At 43.0% G+C, this 21,287-nt stretch overlaps 1 protein-coding gene across 3 annotated transcripts in view; it reads left to right on the top strand.

The window, feature by feature from the left end:
* Positions 1-21,287, top strand: part of LOC139380656 (BCL-6 corepressor-like) — a 91,369-nt gene that overhangs the window by 19,508 nt on the left and 50,574 nt on the right. For all 3 annotated transcript variants that reach the window (XM_071123558.1, XM_071123557.1, XM_071123556.1), the window contains one exon: positions 17,406-20,726. In XM_071123558.1, coding sequence (XP_070979659.1) covers positions 17,406-20,726 — 3,321 coding nt within the window. The remainder of the gene's footprint in view (positions 1-17,405; positions 20,727-21,287) is intronic.

Raw genomic sequence — 21,287 nt, 5'->3', positions numbered from 1 at the left:
GATGATCTTCATCAGCTGACACTCATAGGACTTCATGTTACACAATACATGTAGGTTTTGTTCGATAAAGTTCATATTTATATCCAAAAATCTCAGTTTACATTGGCGCGTTATGTTCAGTAATGTTTTGCTTCCAAAACATCTGGGGAATTTGCAGAGAGCCACATCAATTTACAGAAATACAAGTGTTATGCATGGAATTAAATATATACTTCTCTTTAATGCAACCGCTGTGTCAGATTTCAAAAAAGCTTTACAGAAAAAGCACAACATGCAATAATCTGAGTACAGCGCCCAGGCACCAAAACAAGCCATACAGATACCCGCCATGTTGTGGAGTCAACAGAAGTCAGAAATAGCATTATAAATATTCACTTACCTTTGATGATCTTCATCGGAATGCACACCCAGGAATCCCAGTTCCACAATAAATGTTGTTTTTTTCTTCGATAAAGTCCATCATTTATGTCCAAATACCTCCTTTTTGTTTGCGCGTTTAGTTCACAAATCCAAATTCACGAGGCGCTGACACTTAGTCCAGACAAAAAGTCAAGAAGTTCCATTACAGTTCGTAGAAACATGTCAAACGATGTATAGAATCAATCTTTAGGATGTTTTTTTAATCATAAATCTTCAATAATATTCCAAACGGACAATTCCTTTTTCTTTAGAAATTAAAAGGAACGCAGCTCACTCTCACGGCCGCGTGCATGACTTAGCTCATGGCATTCTGCCAGACCTCTTAGTCAAACAGCTCTTATTCACTCCCCTTCACAGTAGAAGCCTGAAACAAGGTTCTAAAGACTGTTGACATCTAGTGGAAGCCTTAGGAAGTGCAATCGGACCAAATTTTACACTGTATATTGGATAGGCAAAGACTTGAAACCTACAAACCTCAGATTTCCCACTTCCTGGTTGGATTTTTTTCTCAAGTTTTTGCCTGCCATTTGAGTTCTGTTATACTCACAGACATCATTCAAACAGTTTTAGAAACTTCCGAGTGTTTTCTATCCAAATCTACTAATAATATGCATATCTTAGCTTCTGGGCCTGAGTAGCAGGCAGTTTACTCTGGGCATATTATTCACCATAGCTAATCAATACTGCCCCCCAGCCATAAGAAGTTGAAGTGTGGTGTATATCCAGTTGAAGTGTGGTGTATAACCAGTTGCAGAGTGATGTATAACCAGTGTAAGAGTGGTGTATATCCAGTTGAAGAGTGGTGTATATCCAGTTGAAGGGGGGGTGTATAACCAGTTGATGAGTGGTGTATAACCAGTTACAGAGTGGTGTATAACCAGTTGATGAGTGGTGTATAACCAGTTACAGAGTGGTGTATAACCAGTTGAAGTTTGGTGTATAACCAGTTAAAGTGTGGTGTATATCCAATTGAAGTGTGGTGTATAAACTGTTGAAGTGTGGTGTATAACCATTTAAACTGTGGTGTATAACCAGTTGAAGAGGTGTGTATAACCAGTTAAAGATGTTTGTATAACTAGTTGAAGAGTGGTGTATAACCAGTTATAGTGTGTTGTATAACCAGTTGAAGAGGTGTGTATAACCAGTTGAAGAGTGGTTTATAACCAGTTGAAGACTGGTGTATTACCAGTTTGAAAAGTGGTGTATGTTCAGTTGACGTTTGATCTATAACCAGTTGAAGAGGTGTGTATAACCAGTTGAAAAGTGGTGTATAACCAGTTGAAGAGGTGTGTTTAACCTTTTGAAGTTTTGTGTATAACCAGTTGAAGAGTGGTGTATATCCAGTTAAAGTTTGGTGTATAAACTGTTGATGTGTGGTGTATATCCAGTTGAAGAGGTGTTTATAACCAGTTGAAGAGATGTGTATAACCAGTTGAATAGGTGTGTATAACCAGTTAAAGTGATGTCTATAACCAGTTGAAGAGGTGTGTATAACCAGTTGCAGAGTGGTGTATAACCAATTGAAGTGTGTTGTATACACTAGTTGAAGAGTGGTGTGTAACCTGTGGAAGTGTGGTGTATAACCGGTTGAGGAGTTGTGTATAACCAGTTTAAGAGGTGTGTATAACCAGGTGAAGAGGTGTGTTTAACCAGTTGAAAAGATGTGTAAAACCAGTTTAAGAGGTGTGTATAACCAGTTGAAGAGGTGTGTTTATCCAGGTGAAGAGTGTTGTATAACCAGTTGAAGAGTGGTGTATAACCTGTTGAAGAGGTGTGTAAAACAGTTTAAGAGGTTTATAACCAGTTAAAGAGGTGTGTATAACCAGGTGAAGAGGTGTGTATAACCAGTTGAAGAGGTTTATAACCAGTTAAAGAGGTGTGTATAACCAGGTGAAGAGGTGTGTATAACCAGTTGAAGAGGTGTGTATATCCAGTTGAAGAGTGGTGTATAACCAGTTGAAGAGTGGTGTTTAACCAGCTGAAGAGTGGTGTATAACAAGTTGAAGAGGTGTGTATAACAATTTGAAGTGTGGTGTATATCAAGTTGAAGTTTGGTGTATAAACAGTTGAAGAGTTATGTATAACCAGTTGAGGAGGTGTGTATAACCAGTTGGAGATTTGTGTATAACCAGTTGAAGAGTGGTGTATAACCAGTTGAATAGGTGTGTATAACCAGTTGAAGAGGTGTTTATAACCAGTTGAAGTGGTGTGTATAGCTAGTTGAAGTGGTGTGTATAACCAGTTGAAGTGTGGTGTATATTCAGTTGAAGTGTGGTGTATAACAAGTTGAAGAGTGGTGTTTAACCAGCTGAAGAGTGGTTTATAAGAATTTGAAGAGGTGTGTATAACCAGTTGAAGAGTGCTTTATAACCAGTTGAAATGTGGTGTATAACAAGTTGATGAGTGGTGTTTAACCAGGTGAAATGCGGTGTATAACCAGTTGAAGTGTGCTGTAAAACCAGTTGAAGAGTGGTATTTAACTAGCTGAGGAGTGGTGTATAAGAATTTGAAGAGGTGTTTATATCCAGTTGAAGTGTTGTGTTAAACCAGTTTTTGAAGTGTGGTGTATAACCCGTTGAAGACGTGTGTATAACCAGTTGAAGTTTGGTGTATAGTTAAGGTGTGGTGTATCACCAGTTGAAATGTGGTGTATAACAAGTTGAAGTGTGGTGTATAAACAGTTGAAGAGGGGTGTATAACCAGTTGAAGGGGTGTGTATAAACAGTTGGGAGTGGTGTATAACCAGTTTAGGTGTGGTGTATAACCAGTTGAAGAGGTGTGCATATAGTTGAAGGGTGGTGTATAACCAGTTGAAGTGTGGTGTTTAACCTTTTAAAATGTGGTGTATAACCACTGGAAGTGTGGTGTTTAACCAGTGTAAGAGTGGTGTATAACCAGTTTAAAAGGTGTGTATAACAAGTTGAAGTGTGGTGTATAACCAGTTGAAGTGTGGTGTATAACCAGTTGAAGTGTGGTGTATAACCAGTTGAAGTGTGGTGTATAACCAGTTGAAGTGTGGTGTATAACCAGTTGAAGTGTGGTGTTTAACCTTTTAAAATGTGGTGTATAACCACTGGAAGTGTGGTGTTTAACCAGTGTAAGAGTGGTGTATAACCAGTTTAAAAGGTGTGTATAACAAGTTGAAGTGTGGTGTATAAACAGTTGAAGAGGTGTGTATAACCAGTTGAAGAGTGTTGTATTACCAGTTTAAGAGTGGTGTATAACCTGTTCAAGAGTGGTGTATAACAATTAGAAGAGGTGTGTTTAACCAGTTGAAATGTTGTGTTTTACTAGCTGAAGTGTGGTCTTTAAACACCAAAATTCAACTGGTTATACACACATCTTCAACTGGTTATAGAACACACTTCAACGGGTTATACACCACCCTTCAACAGATTATACAACACTCTGCAACTGGTTATACACCACACCTAAACTGGTTATACACCACTCTCAACTGTTTAAACACACCTCTTCAACTGGTTATAAACAACTCTTCAACTGGTTATACACTAGAGGTCGACCGACTATGATTTTTCACCGCCGATACCGATACCGATTATTGGAGGACCAAAAAAGCCAATACCGATTAATCGGCCGATTTTTTTAAATGTATTTGTAATTATGACAATTACAACAACACTGAATGAACACTTATTTTAACTTTAAATAAATCATTTATGTGCCATGTAAAAAAGCTAACGTTTAAGTTCCTTGCTCAGAACATGATAACATATGAAAGCTGGTGGTTCCTTTTAACATGAATCTTCAATATTCCAAGGTAAGAGGTTTTAGGTTGTAGTTAATATATTTCTCTCTATACCATTTGTATTTCATATACCTTTGACTATTGGATGTTCTTATAGGCACTATAGTATTGCCAGTGTAACAGTATAGCTTCCGTCCCTCTCCTCGCCCCTACCTGGGCTCAAACCAGGAACACATCGACAACAGTCACCCTCGAAGCATCGTTACCCATCGCTCCACAAAAGCCGCGGAGCAAGGGGAACAACTACCCCAAGTCTCAGAGCGAGTGACGTTTGAAACGCTATTAGCGCGCACCCCACTAACTAGCTAGCCATTTCAGATCAGTTCTACAAGCCTAATCTCGGGAGTTGATATGCTTGAAGTCATAAACAGCGCAATGCTTGAAGCACAGGGAAGAGCTGCTGGCAAAACGCACAAAAGTGCTGTTTGAATGAATGCTTACGAGCCTGTTGCTGCCTACCACCGCTCAGTCAGACTGCTCTATCAAATATCAAGTCATAGACTTAATTATAACATAATAACACACAGAAATACGAGCCTTTGGTCATTAATATGGTCGAATCCGGAAACTATCATTTCGAAAACAAAACGTTTATTATTTCAGTGAAATACGGAACCGTTCCGTATTTTATCTAACGGATGGCATCCATAAGTCTAAATATTCCTGTTACATAGTACAACCTTCAATGTTATGTCATAATTACGTAAAAATCTGGCAAATTAGTTGGCAACGAGCCAGGCTGCCCAAACTGTTGCATATACCCTGACTCTGTGTGCAATGAACGCAAGTGACACAATTTCATCTGGTTAATATTGCCTGCTAAGCTGGATTTCTTTTAGCTAAATATGCAGGTTTAAAAATACTTCTGTGGATTGATTTTAAGAAAGGCATGGGTGTTTATGGTTAGGTACAGTCGTGCATTGATTGTGCTTTTTACGCAAAGGCGCTTTTGTTAAATCATCCCCCTGCATTGCATCGATTATATGCAACGCAGGACACGCTAGATACACTAGTAATACCATCAACCATGTGTAGTCAACTAGTGATTATGATTGATTGATGCTAGCTAGCAACTTACCTTGGCTTTTTACTGCATTCGCGTAACAGGCAGGCTCCCCGTGGAGTGCAATGAGAGGCAGGTGGTTAGAGCGTTGGACTAGTTAACTGTAAGGTTGCAAGATTGAATCCCGGAGCTGAGAAGGGAAAAATCTGTCTTTCTGCCCCTGAACAAGGCAGTTAACCCACCGTTCCTAGGCCGTCATTGAAATTAAGAATGTGTTGTTAACTGACTTGCCTTGTTAAATAAAGGTGTAAAAAAAATAACAAAAAAATACATTTAAAAATTGTCCAAATGGGTGTCCAAATATATCAATTTCCGATTGTTATGAAAACTTGAAATCGGCCCTATAACCATTTGAAAAGTGGTGTATAACAATTAGAAGAGGTGTGTTTAACCAGTTGAAGAGTGGTGTATAACCAGTTGAAGTGTGGTGTATAACCAGTTGAAGAGGTGTGTATAATCAGTTGAAGAGGTGTGTATAATCAGTTGAAGAGTGGTGTATAACCAGTTGAAGTGTGGTGTATAATCAGTTGAAGTGTGGTGTATAACCAGTTGAAGAGGTTTTTCTAACCAGTTGAAGTGTGGTGTATAACCAGTTGAAGAGTGGTGTATAACCAGTTGAAGAGTGGTGTATAACCAGTTGAAGTGTGGTGTATAACCAGTTGAAGAGGTTTTTCTAACCAGTTGAAGTGTGGTGTATAACCAGTTGAAGAGTGGTGTATAACCAGTTGAAGAGTGGTGTATAACCAGTTGAAGAGTGGTGTATAACCAGTTGAAGAGTGGTGTATAACCAGTTGAAGTGTGGTGTATAACCAGTTGAAGAGTGGTGTATAACCAGTTGAAGAGTGGTGTATAACCAGTTGAAGAGTGGTGTATAACCAGTTGAAGAGTGGTGTATAACCAGTTGAAGTGTGGTGTATAACCAGTTGAAGAGGTTTTTCTAACCAGTTGAAGTGTGGTGTATAACCAGTTGAAGAGTGGTGTATAACCAGTTGAAGAGTGGTGTATAACCAGTTGAAGAGTGGTGTATAACCAGTTGAAGAGTGGTGTATAACCAGTTGAAGAGTGGTGTATAACCAGTTGAAGTGTGGTGTATAACCAGTTGAAGAGTGGTGTATAACCAGTTGAAGAGTGGTGTATAACCAGTTGAAGAGTGGTGTATAACCAGTTGAAGAGTGGTGTATAACCAGTTGAAGTGTGGTGTATAACCAGTTGAAGAGGTTTTTCTAACCAGTTGAAGTGTGGTGTATAACCAGTTGAAGAGTGGTGTATAACCAGTTGAAGAGTGGTGTATAACCAGATGAAGTGTGGTGTATAACCAGTTGAAGAGGTTTTTCTAACCAGTTGAAGTGTGGTGTATAACCAGTTGAAGAGTGGTGTATAACCAGTTAAAGTGTGGTGTATAACCAGTTGAAGAGTGGTGTATAACTAGCTGAAGTGTGGTGTATAACCAGTTGAAGAGTGGTGTATAACCAGATGAAGTGTGGTGTATAACCAGTTGAAGAGGTTTTTCTAACCAGTTGAAGAGTGGTGTATAACCAGTTGAAGAGTGGTGTATAACTAGCTGAAGTGTGGTGTATAACCAGTTGAAGAGTGGTGTATAACTAGCTGAAGTGTGGTGTATAACCAGTTGAAGAGTGGTGTATAACTAGCTGAAGAGTGGTGTATAACCAGTTGAAGAGTGGTGTATAACCAGTTGAAGTGTGGTGTATAACCAGTTGAAGTGTGGTGTATAACCAGTTGAAGAGGTTTTTCTAACCAGTTGAAGAGTGGTGTATAACCAGTTGAAGAGTGGTGTATAACCAGTTGAAGAGGTTTTTCTAACCAGTTGAAGTGTGGTGTATAACTAGCTGAAGTGTGGTGTATAACCAGTTGAAGAGTGGTGTATAACTAGCTGAAGTGTGGTGTATAACCAGTTGAAGAGGTGTGTATAATCAGTTGAAGAGGTGTGTATAATCAGTTGAAGAGTGGTGTATAACCAGTTGAAGTGTGGTGTATAATCAGTTGAAGTGTGGTGTATAACCAGTTGAAGAGGTTTTTCTAACCAGTTGAAGTGTGGTGTATAACCAGTTGAAGAGTGGTGTATAACCAGTTGAAGAGTGGTGTATAACCAGTTGAAGAGGTTTTTCTAACCAGTTGAAGTGTGGTGTATAACCAGTTGAAGAGTGGTGTATAACCAGTTGAAGAGTGGTGTATAACCAGTTGAAGAGTGGTGTATAACCAGTTGAAGAGTGGTGTATAACCAGTTGAAGTGTGGTGTATAACCAGTTGAAGAGTGGTGTATAACCAGTTGAAGAGTGGTGTATAACCAGTTGAAGAGTGGTGTATAACCAGTTGAAGAGTGGTGTATAACCAGTTGAAGTGTGGTTGAAGAGTAACCAGTTGAAGAGTGGTGTATAACCAGTTGAAGAGGTTTTTCTAACCAGTTGAAGTGTGGTGTATAACCAGTTGAAGAGTGGTGTATAACCAGTTGAAGAGTGGTGTATAACCAGTTGAAGAGTGGTGTATAACCAGTTGAAGAGTGGTGTATAACCAGTTGAAGAGTGGTGTATAACCAGTTGAAGTGTGGTGTATAACCAGTTGAAGAGTGGTGTATAACCAGTTGAAGAGTGGTGTATAACCAGTTGAAGAGTGGTGTATAACCAGTTGAAGAGTGGTGTATAACCAGTTGAAGTGTGGTGTATAACCAGTTGAAGAGGTTTTTCTAACCAGTTGAAGTGTGGTGTATAACCAGTTGAAGAGTGGTGTATAACCAGTTGAAGAGTGGTGTATAACCAGATGAAGTGTGGTGTATAACCAGTTGAAGAGGTTTTTCTAACCAGTTGAAGTGTGGTGTATAACCAGTTGAAGAGTGGTGTATAACCAGTTAAAGTGTGGTGTATAACCAGTTGAAGTGTGGTGTATAACCAGTTGAAGAGGTTTTTCTAACCAGTTGAAGAGTGGTGTATAACCAGTTGAAGAGTGGTGTATAACTAGCTGAAGTGTGGTGTATAACCAGTTGAAGAGTGGTGTATAACTAGCTGAAGTGTGGTGTATAACCAGTTGAAGAGTGGTGTATAACTAGCTGAAGAGTGGTGTATAACCAGTTGAAGAGTGGTGTATAACCAGTTGAAGTGTGGTGTATAACCAGTTGAAGTGTGGTGTATAACCAGTTGAAGAGGTTTTTCTAACCAGTTGAAGAATGGTGTATAACCAGTTGAAGAGTGGTGTATAACCAGTTGAAGAGTGTTTTATAACCAGTTGAAGTGTGGTGTATAACTAGCTGAAGTGTGGTGTATAACCAGTTGAAGAGTGGTGTATAACTAGCTGAAGTGTGGTGTATAACCAGTTGAAGAGTGGTGTATAACCAGTTGAAGTGTAGTGTATAACTAGCTGAAGTGTGGTGTATAACCAGTTGAAGAGGTTTTTCTAACCAGTTGAAGTGTGGTGTATAACCAGTTGAAGAGTGGTGTATAACCAGTTGAAGTGTGGTGTATAACTAGCTGAAGTGTGGTGTATATCCAGTTGAAGAGTGGTGTATAACCAGTTAAAGTGTGGTGTATAACCAGTTGAAGAGTGGTGTATAACTAGCTGAAGTGTGGTGTATAACCAGTTGAAGAGTGGTGTATAACCAGATGAAGTGTGGTGTATAACCAGTTGAAGAGGTTTTTCTAACCAGTTGAAGAGTGGTGTATAACCAGTTGAAGAGTGGTGTATAACTAGCTGAAGTGTGGTGTATAACCAGTTGAAGAGTGGTGTATAACTAGCTGAAGTGTGGTGTATAACCAGTTGAAGAGTGGTGTATAACTAGCTGAAGAGTGGTGTATAACCAGTTGAAGAGTGGTGTATAACCAGTTGAAGTGTGGTGTATAACCAGTTGAAGTGTGGTGTATAACCAGTTGAAGAGGTTTTTCTAACCAGTTGAAGAGTGGTGTATAACCAGTTGAAGAGTGGTGTATAACCAGTTGAAGAGGTTTTTCTAACCAGTTGAAGTGTGGTGTATAACTAGCTGAAGTGTGGTGTATAACCAGTTGAAGAGTGGTGTATAACTAGCTGAAGTGTGGTGTATAACCAGTTGAAGAGGTGTGTATAATCAGTTGAAGAGGTGTGTATAATCAGTTGAAGAGTGGTGTATAACCAGTTGAAGTGTGGTGTATAATCAGTTGAAGTGTGGTGTATAACCAGTTAAAGAGGTTTTTCTAACCAGTTGAAGTGTGGTGTATAACCAGTTGAAGAGTGGTGTATAACCAGTTGAAGAGTGGTGTATAACCAGTTGAAGAGGTTTTTCTAACCAGTTGAAGTGTGGTGTATAACCAGTTGAAGAGTGGTGTATAACCAGTTGAAGAGTGGTGTATAACCAGTTGAAGAGTGGTGTATAACCAGTTGAAGAGTGGTGTATAACCAGTTGAAGAGTGGTGTATAACCAGTTGAAGTGTGGTGTATAACCAGTTGAAGAGTGGTGTATAACCAGTTGAAGAGTGGTGTATAACCAGTTGAAGAGTGGTGTATAACCAGTTGAAGAGGTTTTTCTAACCAGTTGAAGTGTGGTGTATAACCAGTTGAAGAGTGGTGTATAACCAGTTAAAGTGTGGTGTATAACCAGTTGAAGAGTGGTGTATAACTAGCTGAAGTGTGGTGTATAACCAGTTGAAGAGTGGTGTATAACCAGATGAAGTGTGGTGTATAACCAGTTGAAGAGGTTTTTCTAACCAGTTGAAGAGTGGTGTATAACCAGTTGAAGAGTGGTGTATAACTAGCTGAAGTGTGGTGTATAACCAGTTGAAGAGTGGTGTATAACTAGCTGAAGTGTGGTGTATAACCAGTTGAAGAGTGGTGTATAACTAGCTGAAGAGTGGTGTATAACCAGTTGAAGAGTGGTGTATAACCAGTTGAAGTGTGGTGTATAACCAGTTGAAGTGTGGTGTATAACCAGTTGAAGAGGTTTTTCTAACCAGTTGAAGAGTGGTGTATAACCAGTTGAAGAGTGGTGTATAACCAGTTGAAGAGGTTTTTCTAACCAGTTGAAGTGTGGTGTATAACTAGCTGAAGTGTGGTGTATAACCAGTTGAAGAGTGGTGTATAACTAGCTGAAGTGTGGTGTATAACCAGTTGAAGAGGTGTGTATAATCAGTTGAAGAGGTGTGTATAATCAGTTGAAGAGTGGTGTATAACCAGTTGAAGTGTGGTGTATAATCAGTTGAAGTGTGGTGTATAACCAGTTGAAGAGGTTTTTCTAACCAGTTGAAGTGTGGTGTATAACCAGTTGAAGAGTGGTGTATAACCAGTTGAAGAGTGGTGTATAACCAGTTGAAGAGGTTTTTCTAACCAGTTGAAGTGTGGTGTATAACCAGTTGAAGAGTGGTGTATAACCAGTTGAAGAGTGGTGTATAACCAGTTGAAGAGTGGTGTATAACCAGTTGAAGAGTGGTGTATAACCAGTTGAAGTGTGGTGTATAACCAGTTGAAGAGTGGTGTATAACCAGTTGAAGAGTGGTGTATAACCAGTTGAAGAGTGGTGTATAACCAGTTGAAGAGTGGTGTATAACCAGTTGAAGTGTGGTGTATAACCAGTTGAAGAGGTTTTTCTAACCAGTTGAAGTGTGGTGTATAACCAGTTGAAGAGTGGTGTATAACCAGTTGAAGAGTGGTGTATAACCAGTTGAAGAGTGGTGTATAACCAGTTGAAGAGTGGTGTATAACCAGTTGAAGAGTGGTGTATAACCAGTTGAAGTGTGGTGTATAACCAGTTGAAGAGTGGTGTATAACCAGTTGAAGAGTGGTGTATAACCAGTTGAAGAGTGGTGTATAACCAGTTGAAGAGTGGTGTATAACCAGTTGAAGTGTGGTGTATAACCAGTTGAAGAGGTTTTTCTAACCAGTTGAAGTGTGGTGTATAACCAGTTGAAGAGTGGTGTATAACCAGTTGAAGAGTGGTGTATAACCAGATGAAGTGTGGTGTATAACCAGTTGAAGAGGTTTTTCTAACCAGTTGAAGTGTGGTGTATAACCAGTTGAAGAGTGGTGTATAACCAGTTAAAGTGTGGTGTATAACCAGTTGAAGTGTGGTGTATAACCAGTTGAAGAGGTTTTTCTAACCAGTTGAAGAGTGGTGTATAACCAGTTGAAGAGTGGTGTATAACTAGCTGAAGTGTGGTGTATAACCAGTTGAAGAGTGGTGTATAACTAGCTGAAGTGTGGTGTATAACCAGTTGAAGAGTGGTGTATAACTAGCTGAAGAGTGGTGTATAACCAGTTGAAGAGTGGTGTATAACCAGTTGAAGTGTGGTGTATAACCAGTTGAAGTGTGGTGTATAACCAGTTGAAGAGGTTTTTCTAACCAGTTGAAGAATGGTGTATAACCAGTTGAAGAGTGGTGTATAACCAGTTGAAGAGGTTTTTCTAACCAGTTGAAGTGTGGTGTATAACTAGCTGAAGTGTGGTGTATAACCAGTTGAAGAGTGGTGTATAACTAGCTGAAGTGTGGTGTATAACCAGTTGAAGAGTGGTGTATAACCAGTTGAAGTGTAGTGTATAACTAGCTGAAGTGTGGTGTATAACCAGTTGAAGAGGTTTTTCTAACCAGTTGAAGTGTGGTGTATAACCAGTTGAAGAGTGGTGTATAACCAGTTGAAGTGTGGTGTATAACTAGCTGAAGTGTGGTGTATATCCAGTTGAAGAGTGGTGTATAACTAGCTGAAGTGTGGTGTATAACCAGTTGAAGAGTGGTGTATAACTAGCTGAAGTGTGGTGTATAACCAGTTGAAGAGGTTTTTCTAACCAGTTGAAGTGTGGTGTATAACTAGCTGAAGTGTGGTGTATAACCAGTTGAAGAGTGGTGTATAACCAGTTGAAGAGGTTTTTCTAACCAGTTGAAGTGTGGTGTATAACCAGTTGAAGAGTGGTGTATAACCAGTTGAAGAGTGGTGTATAACAAGTTGAAGAGTGGTGTATAACCAGTTGAAGAGTGGTGTATAACCAGTTGAAGTGTGGTGTATAACCAGTTGAAGAGGTTTTTCTAACCAGTTGAAGTGTGGTGTATAACCAGTTGAAGAGTGGTGTATAACCAGTTGAAGAGTGGTGTATAACAAGTTGAATAGTGGTGTATAACCAGTTGAAGAGTGGTGTATAACCAGTTGAAGAGTGGTGTATAACCAGTTGAAGAGTGGTGTATAACCAGTTGAAGAGTGGTGTATAACCAGTTGAAGTGTGGTGTTTAACCAGTTGAAGTGTGGTGTTTAACCAGTTGAAGAGGTTTTTCTAACCAGTTGAAGTGTGGTGTATAACCAGTTGAAGTGTGGTGTACAACCAGTTGAAGAGGTTTTTCTAACCAGTTGAAGTGTGGTGTATAACAAGTTGAAGAGTGGTGTATAACCAGTTGAAGAGTGGTGTATAACCAGTTGAAGAGTGGTGTATAACTAGCTGAAGTGTGGTGTATAACCAGTTGAAGAGTGGTGTATAACCAGTTGAAGTGTGGTGTATAACCAGTTGAAGTGTGGTGTATAACCAGTTGAAGAGGTTTTTCTAACCAGTTGAAGAGTGGTGTATAACCAGTTGAAGAGTGGTGTATAACCAGTTGAAGAGGTTTTTCTAACCAGTTGAAGTGTGGTGTATAACTAGCTGAAGTGTGGTGTATCTCCAGTTGAAGAGTGGTGTATAACTAGCTGAAGTGTGGTGTATAACCAGTTGAAGAGGTGTGTATAATCAGTTGAAGAGGTGTGTATAATCAGTTGAAGAGTGGTGTATAACCAGTTGAAGTGTGGTGTATAATCAGTTGAAGTGTGGTGTATAACCAGTTGAAGAGTGGTGTATAACCAGTTGAAGAGTGGTGTATAACCAGTTGAAGAGGTTTTTCTAACCAGTTGAAGTGTGGTGTATAACCAGTTGAAGAGTGGTGTATAACCAGTTGAAGAGTGGTGTATAACCAGTTGAAGAGTGGTGTATAACCAGTTGAAGTGTGGTGTATAACCAGTTGAAGAGTGGTGTATAACCAGTTGAAGAGTGGTGTATAACCAGTTGAAGTGTGGTGTATAATCAGTTGAAGTGTGGTGTATAACCAGTTGAAGAGTGGTGTATAACCAGTTGAAGAGTGGTGTATAACCAGTTGAAGAGGTTTTTCTAACCAGTTGAAGTGTGGTGTATAACCAGTTGAAGAGTGGTGTATAACCAGTTGAAGAGTGGTGTATAACCAGTTGAAGAGTGGTGTATAACCAGTTGAAGTGTGGTGTATAACCAGTTGAAGTGTGGTGTATAACCAGTTGAAGAGGTGTGTATAATCAGTTGAAGAGTGGTGTATAACCAGTTGAAGTGTGGTGTATAATCAGTTGAAGTGTGGTGTATAACCAGTTGAAGAGTGGTGTATAACCAGTTGAAGAGTGGTGTATAACCAGTTGAAGAGGTTTTTCTAACCAGTTGAAGTGTGGTGTATAACCAGTTGAAGAGTGGTGTATAACCAGTTGAAGAGTGGTGTATAACCAGTTGAAGAGTGGTGTATAACCAGTTGAAGTGTGGTGTATAACCAGTTGAAGAGTGGTGTATAACCAGTTGAAGAGTGGTGTATAACCAGTTGAAGAGTGGTGTATAACCAGTTGAAGAGTGGTGTATAACCAGTTGAAGTGTGGTGTATAACCAGTTGAAGAGGTTTTTCTAACCAGTTGAAGTGTGGTGTATAACCAGTTGAAGAGTGGTGTATAACCAGTTGAAGAGTGGTGTATAACCAGTTGAAGAGTGGTGTATAACCAGTTGAAGAGTGGTGTATAACCAGTTGAAGTGTGGTGTATAACCAGTTGAAGAGTGGTGTATAACCAGTTGAAGAGTGGTGTATAACCAGTTGAAGAGTGGTGTATAACCAGTTGAAGAGTGGTGTATAACCAGTTGAAGTGTGGTGTATAACCAGTTGAAGAGGTTTTTCTAACCAGTTGAAGTGTGGTGTATAACCAGTTGAAGAGTGGTGTATAACCAGTTGAAGAGTGGTGTATAACCAGATGAAGTGTGGTGTATAACCAGTTGAAGAGGTTTTTCTAACCAGTTGAAGTGTGGTGTATAACCAGTTGAAGAGTGGTGTATAACCAGTTAAAGTGTGGTGTATAACCAGTTGAAGTGTGGTGTATAACCAGTTGAAGAGGTTTTTCTAACCAGTTGAAGAGTGGTGTATAACCAGTTGAAGAGTGGTGTATAACTAGCTGAAGTGTGGTGTATAACCAGTTGAAGAGTGGTGTATAACTAGCTGAAGTGTGGTGTATAACCAGTTGAAGAGTGGTGTATAACTAGCTGAAGAGTGGTGTATAACCAGTTGAAGAGTGGTGTATAACCAGTTGAAGTGTGGTGTATAACCAGTTGAAGTGTGGTGTATAACCAGTTGAAGAGGTTTTTCTAACCAGTTGAAGAATGGTGTATAACCAGTTGAAGAGTGGTGTATAACCAGTTGAAGAGGTTTTTCTAACCAGTTGAAGTGTGGTGTATAACTAGCTGAAGTGTGGTGTATAACCAGTTGAAGAGTGGTGTATAACTAGCTGAAGTGTGGTGTATAACCAGTTGAAGAGTGGTGTATAACCAGTTGAAGTGTAGTGTATAACTAGCTGAAGTGTGGTGTATAACCAGTTGAAGAGGTTTTTCTAACCAGTTGAAGTGTGGTGTATAACCAGTTGAAGAGTGGTGTATAACCAGTTGAAGTGTGGTGTATAACTAGCTGAAGTGTGGTGTATAACCAGTTGAAGAGTGGTGTATAACTAGCTGAAGTGTGGTGTATAACCAGTTGAAGAGTGGTGTATAACTAGCTGAAGTGTGGTGTATAACCAGTTGAAGAGGTTTTTCTAACCAGTTGAAGTGTGGTGTATAACTAGCTGAAGTGTGGTGTATAACCAGTTGAAGAGTGGTGTATAACCAGTTGAAGAGGTTTTTCTAACCAGTTGAAGTGTGGTGTATAACCAGTTGAAGAGTGGTGTATAACCAGTTGAAGAGTGGTGTATAACAAGTTGAAGAGTGGTGTATAACCAGTTGAAGAGTGGTGTATAACCAGTTGAAGTGTGGTGTATAACCAGTTGAAGTGTGGTGTATAACCAGTTGAAGTGTGGTGTATAACCAGTTGAAGAGGTTTTTCTAACCAGTTGAAGTGTGGTGTATAACCAGTTGAAGAGAGGTGTATAACCAGTTGAAGAGTGGTGTATAACAAGTTGAAGAGTGGTGTATAACCAGTTGAAGAGTGGTGTATAACCAGTTGAAGAGTGGTGTATAACCAGTTGAAGAGTGGTGTATAACCAGTTGAAGAGTGGTGTATAACCAGTTGAAGAGTGGTGTATAACCAGTTGAAGTGTGGTGTTTAACCAGTTGAAGTGTGGTGTTTAACCAGTTGAAGAGGTTTTTCTAACCAGTTGAAGTGTGGTGTATAACCAGTTGAAGTGTGGTGTACAACCAGTTGAAGAGGTTTTTCTAACCAGTTGAAGTGTGGTGTATAACAAGTTGAAGAGTGGTGTATAACCAGTTGAAGAGTGGTGTATAACCAGTTGAAGAGTGGTGTATAACCAGTTGAAGAGTGGTGTATAACCAGTTGAAGAGTGGTGTATAACCAGTTGAAGAGTGGTGTATAACCAGTTGAAGTGTGGTGTATAACTAGCTGAAGTGTGGTGTATAACCAGTTGAAGAGTGGTGTATAACCAGTTGAAGTGTGGTGTATAACCAGTTGAAGTGTGGCGTATAACCAGTTGAAGTGTGGTGTATAACCAGTTGAAGAGTGGTGTATAACAAGTTGAAGAGTGGTGTATAACCAGTTGAAGTGTGGTGTATAACCAGTTGAAGTGTGGTGTATAACCAGTTGAAGAGTGTTGTATAACCATTTGAAGAGTGGTGTATAACCAGTTGAAGAGTGGTGTATAACCAGTTGAAGTGTGGTGTTTAACCAGTTGAAGTGTGGTGTTTAACCAGTTGAAGAGGTTTTTCTAACCAGTTGAAGTGTGGTGTAAAACCAGTTGAAGTGTGGTGTATAACCAGTTGAAGAGTGGTGTATAACCAGTTGAAGAGTGGTGTTTAACCAGTTGAAGAGTGGTGTATAACCAGTTGAAGTGTGGTGTATAACCAGTTGAAGAGTGGTGTATAACCAGTTGAAGAGTGGTGTATAACCAGTTGAAGAGTGGTGTTTAACCAGTTGAAGAGTGGTGTATAACCAGTTGAAGAGTGGTGTTTAACCAGTTGAAGAGTGGTGTATAACCAGTTGAAGTGTGGTGTATAACCAGTTGAAGTGTGGTGTATAACCAGTTGAAGAGTGTTGTATAACCATTTGAAGAGTGGTGTATAACCAGTTGAAGAGTGGTGTATAACCAGTTGAAGTGTGGTGTTTAACCAGTTGAAGTGTGGTGTTTAACCAGTTGAAGAGGTTTTTCTAACCAGTTGAAGTGTGGTGTATAACCAGTTGAAGTGTGGTGTATAACCAGTTGAAGAGTGGTGTATAACCAGTTGAAGAGTGGTGTTTAACCAGTTGAAGAGTGGTGTATAACCAGTTGAAGTGTGGTGTATAACCAGTTGAAGAGTGGTGTATAACCAGTTGAAGAGTGGTGTATAACCAGTTGAAGAGTGGTGTTTAACCAGTTGAAGAGTGGTGTATAACCAGTTGAAGAGTGGTGTTTAACCAGTTGAAGAGTGGTGTATAACCAGTTGAAGTGTGGTGTATAACTAGCTGAAGTGTGGTGTATAACCAGTTGAAGAGTGGTGTATAACCAGTTGAAGTGTGGTGTATAACCTTTTGAAGTGTGGTGTATAACCAGTTGAAGTGTGGTGTATAACCAGTTGAAGTGTGGTGTATAACCAGTTGAAGTGTGGTGTATAACCAGTTGAAGTGTGGTGTATAACCAGTTGAAGTGTGGTGTATAACCAGTTGAAGTGTGGTGTATAACCAGTTGAAGTGTGGTGTTTAACCAGTTGAAGAGGTTTTTCTAACCAGTTGAAGTGTGGTGTATAACCAGTTGAAGTGTGGTGTATAACCAGTTGAAGAGTGGTGTATAACCAGTTGAAGAGTGGTGTTTACCTTGTGTATTACGTGTATAATATTGTTTAGAATCAAATCAAACTTTTTTTATTCAGCACATTTCTTACAGAGGATGCATTGTATTAAAATAAACAATCCAATACATTTGAAATGGGATATAACACGTTTATAATTGGTTTAAACCTGTGTTATTTCTCCTGTAGGTGGATGCCAGGCTAACGCCCCTTGCCGCCATGGGGCTGGACCGCAATGCCTTGATGCGGGACGGCCTCCGCCTGCATGGCAGCGTAGTCTACCCAGGGATCCGAGCGCTGTCAGCCGAGAAGCCCCACGAGGGGTCCACCACCCTCCCCCTCGGCTACAACCGGGACGGCCTTCCAGACCTCCTCTACAAGCCTGACGTTTCCATGGACCGGAGCAAGCCTACCAATGGCTACCTGGACCTGTACAAGAGCCCTCCACCAAGCCTCCATAGGGGACCAGAAGGGCTGGACAGGAGAGGTGTGGGACCTGGGGGGGAGAAGCCCTCAGAGCTGGGTCTGGGGGGTGCTGGTGCAGGAGCAGGCGGGTACCTGCGTCTGCCCTGGGGGCTGAGTCGGGGGCTGTACCCAGAGGCGGGCCTCTACCCCTATATGGACTCTTCCAAGTATGCGGCCCTCAGCATGTACAAGGCCCAGTTCCTCAACCAGCCCAGTCCCTACCTGCCCCAGCACCTGGCCTACCAGTCCCTCTGTGCCTCCCAGGGGGGGAACATGAACCCTGCTGCTGCCTCCGCCGCCGAGAGGCTCTACTACATGCCCCCCTACCCCCCGTCCCCCATCTCCTCCCCCCTGGTGGGGTCTCCCATGAGGATCCCAGCGGTGTCGGTGGCCCCCACCTCCATTGTGCACTGCCAGGAGAAGGGATTGAGTGTCGGGTCTCGTGTCCACCACGAGGGGTCTCCGTTTGGGCAGCAGCTTCACCAGCCACCCCCTCCGCCCCAGCACCTTCTCCCCCCCCACACAGACAGAGACAGAGACAGATCCCCCAGCAAAAGCAATAAGCCCAGTAGACCCCCCTCGAACAAAGGAGCCAGTAACAGCAGTGGTAGTAGTAGTAGTAGTAGTGGTGGTAGCAGTGGTGGGAGTAATACTAATAGTAGTAGCCTTCCTATTGATTCCTCCCCTCGCGCCTCTTCTCGCCTCCCCCAGCCTGCTCCTCCCCTGCCTCCCCCTCACATAGACAGCACCATAGACCTACAGAGGGCAGTCTCTAGAATAGTACCATTATCTTCCTCCTCTTGTTCTTCTTCCTCTTCCCAGACGATACCTCACTCGTTCTATGTGAGCAGCATGGCTCCAGAGCACCCATCTCCTGCCCGGCCCAGCCCCCACAAACCCAGACCCAGAGATGGGGTGTCGGATCACAGGGCTGGGGGATGTGAGAAGAGACCCAGTCAGTGCCCTTCTAAACCATCCTCTGAGCGGCCAGCCCCACTGAACCAGCCCCCGACTACCAAAGACCCAGCAGACCCAAAGCCTCTCGACCTCTCTGGAAGATGGTTGGAGTTAGGCCTGTCTCCTAACAGCTTCCCTGTGAAGATGGAGGCTCTGGGGTCCCCAGGGCCTCGGTACGGACCTCTCCCCAGCCGGGAGCTCCTGAAAGAGACCCTCTCTCTCTCACCCCCCTCCCTACCCTCCCACTCCCTCTCAGTGGTCAGCAGCACATCCTCTAAAGCCCCAGAGAGGCCGGAGATGATCAGCACTTTGCACTCCTCCTGGGTGGTGCCCACCCTTACACCCACCTACACCATTGGGTCCACCCACGCACACCCCCACCCCCCAGCCCTGTCCCCATCCCCCAGGCCCAGCCCAGACACCCAAGGGAAAGGCTCCTCTCCATCTGTCATCAAACACAAGGCTCTGGAGAGAGTCCTGCCCCAGCAACGCAGTCCATCCTGCCCCAGGGTAGGAGAGACAAATACTACCCCAATACCTTCCAATCTCAATCCCCCCTCCACAATACCCTTGTCCCCCAAACCCAATAATGATTGGCCCAAACACAGCCCCAGCCAATCAGAAAGTTCCCCCATGGCCAGCCATCATAGGAACTCCACAGAGAAGCCCCCCAAAGCCACCAAGAGGGCTGAGACATCCCGGGAGGTGTCTCCATATAATAAACGTCAGTGTCTAGAGAGTTCCAATGGGCACCCACCCAGCCACCTCTACCTGCCCCAGAACGAGGCCTACCTACCTCACAGCATGGTGTACGCCAACCGATACCTGCACTACTCTGTACCCGACGGCATGGCCCTCCACTCTCTCCCTCTGCCAGGGAAGGGCCCTGCCTACCCTCCCCCAATCCTGCTTGGCAGTAACAGCCTTTACCCCTCCCACCTGGCAGCCAAACACCCCTTACCATACCACAGCTACCCTGGGGAGTACCTCACGTACAACTCCCAGGAGATGGCCCACCCTCTGATGCACACACACACAGACTCTAAAGCCCTGGAGCGGGCAGATCAGCGGCCCAAGTCCCGTGGCCAGGGCCAGGACAAACCTAGGGGACTCAAAGAGGATTTTGATGGGTCCCACAGGGGCCGGAGTGATGTGGAGACAGGGGAGGGGTCCCATGTGAAGCGCAATAAAGATGCAGGGGAGTGGGGAGGGAGCCAGCCCAGACCCCTCTCCTCCTCCAGCACCAGTATCCCTTCCAAAGATAGAATCGTCTGCATTGACCTCGTACACTCCGACACAGATGGAGAGTCCACGCCGGCCGCCAACAAGCCGCCACTCCCTGTCATTGTTCCCATCACCAGGGGCAACCAACACCAGTGTGGCCATGGCGACCAAAGCATGAGGGAAGTGGAGCGAGAGCCAGAACACCAACTGCATCATCATCATCATCTTCATCACCACCCCAGCCCAAGCTCCACCCTGAGAACCTCCCACACAGACAGACAACCAGAGACCCTCTGTATGAGACCCAGGCCCCTCCAGGAGACGGGCTGTACGGGTGTGGCCTCTAGCCCACCTCAGGGCTCCCCAGGACTGGTTACTCGGGCCGAGGAGGGCCGTGAGGGCCAGAGCCCTTCCTCAGACCCAAGGGACCAGGGGGAGCAGGGCAAAAGCACCCTGCGCTGTGCCCGCACATCTGGGGACCGCAAGACAAGAGACCGGACTCTTGGCGATTGTGACCGCACCGCAGTAGACCGTACAACTGGCGATAGTGGCCGCATGCCTGGCGACCGCACGTCTAGAGCGGAGAGAGAAGAGATGGACAGACGATCCTCCTCCCACCCCATCCATCGCTACATGGACCTGGGGAAGGAAAGAGAAAGAGAAGGAGGGAGCGTTGAAGACACAGAGGAGTCACATGGAGAGGGGGATGAGGACGAAGAGGGTGGACGAAGAGGCTCACGGAGGACCAGTCTGACCAAGAGGATCGCTAACTCTTCAGGCTACGTCGGCGACCGCATCAAATGTGTCACAACCGAGCTGTATGCAGACTCTAGCAAGCTGAGTCGGGAACAGCGCGCCCTGCAGGTGAGTTGAGAGAACTGCGGCCGTAGGTGGGTGGCGGGCTGTGGATGTGATGATAAACATGACTCATTTATCTGAAGCCTTTCACAGTTTACATTTCAGTTCCAATCTGGTCCATGCAGGAATCAAACCCTCTGCTCTGGTCAATTCTGCCACTCATTCTAGGGGGTCATAGCGGGTCCTTGTAGTTTGGAGAGACAATATGATGTCTTAGATACCTGCTTCCCATATCTGAACTGGGGTGACAGTTAGTCCAGGGTTATAGACATATCCCAGCCCTTAGCTGTTGCCTCTGAGTTTATGAGAGGACATTTGAAGCCTGTTGACAGTCAGTGATTTAGTACAAGGCCAGTTCAAAGGGTAACCTAGTCCTGTGAGTTGTCTAGGCAACATTGGTTAAGTTGTTAGCGTGCCCTGCTCTGTGCATCTTGCTCTGGGAGAAAGAGAATGAGAGTGTGTGTGTGTGTGGGGGGGGGGGGGGGGGGTTCAAAGGCACGTGTTGCTGGACTTCACATTGTGACAGTGGTAACCTCATGGTTCACCCTGCCTCTTGCTGTGCTTAAC

This window comes from Oncorhynchus clarkii, chromosome 22 (genome assembly GCF_045791955.1).
Source record: "Oncorhynchus clarkii lewisi isolate Uvic-CL-2024 chromosome 22, UVic_Ocla_1.0, whole genome shotgun sequence".
In the NCBI taxonomy this organism is placed as follows: domain Eukaryota; kingdom Metazoa; phylum Chordata; class Actinopteri; order Salmoniformes; family Salmonidae; genus Oncorhynchus; species Oncorhynchus clarkii.
This window is presented reverse-complemented; position numbering and strand designations above follow the sequence as displayed.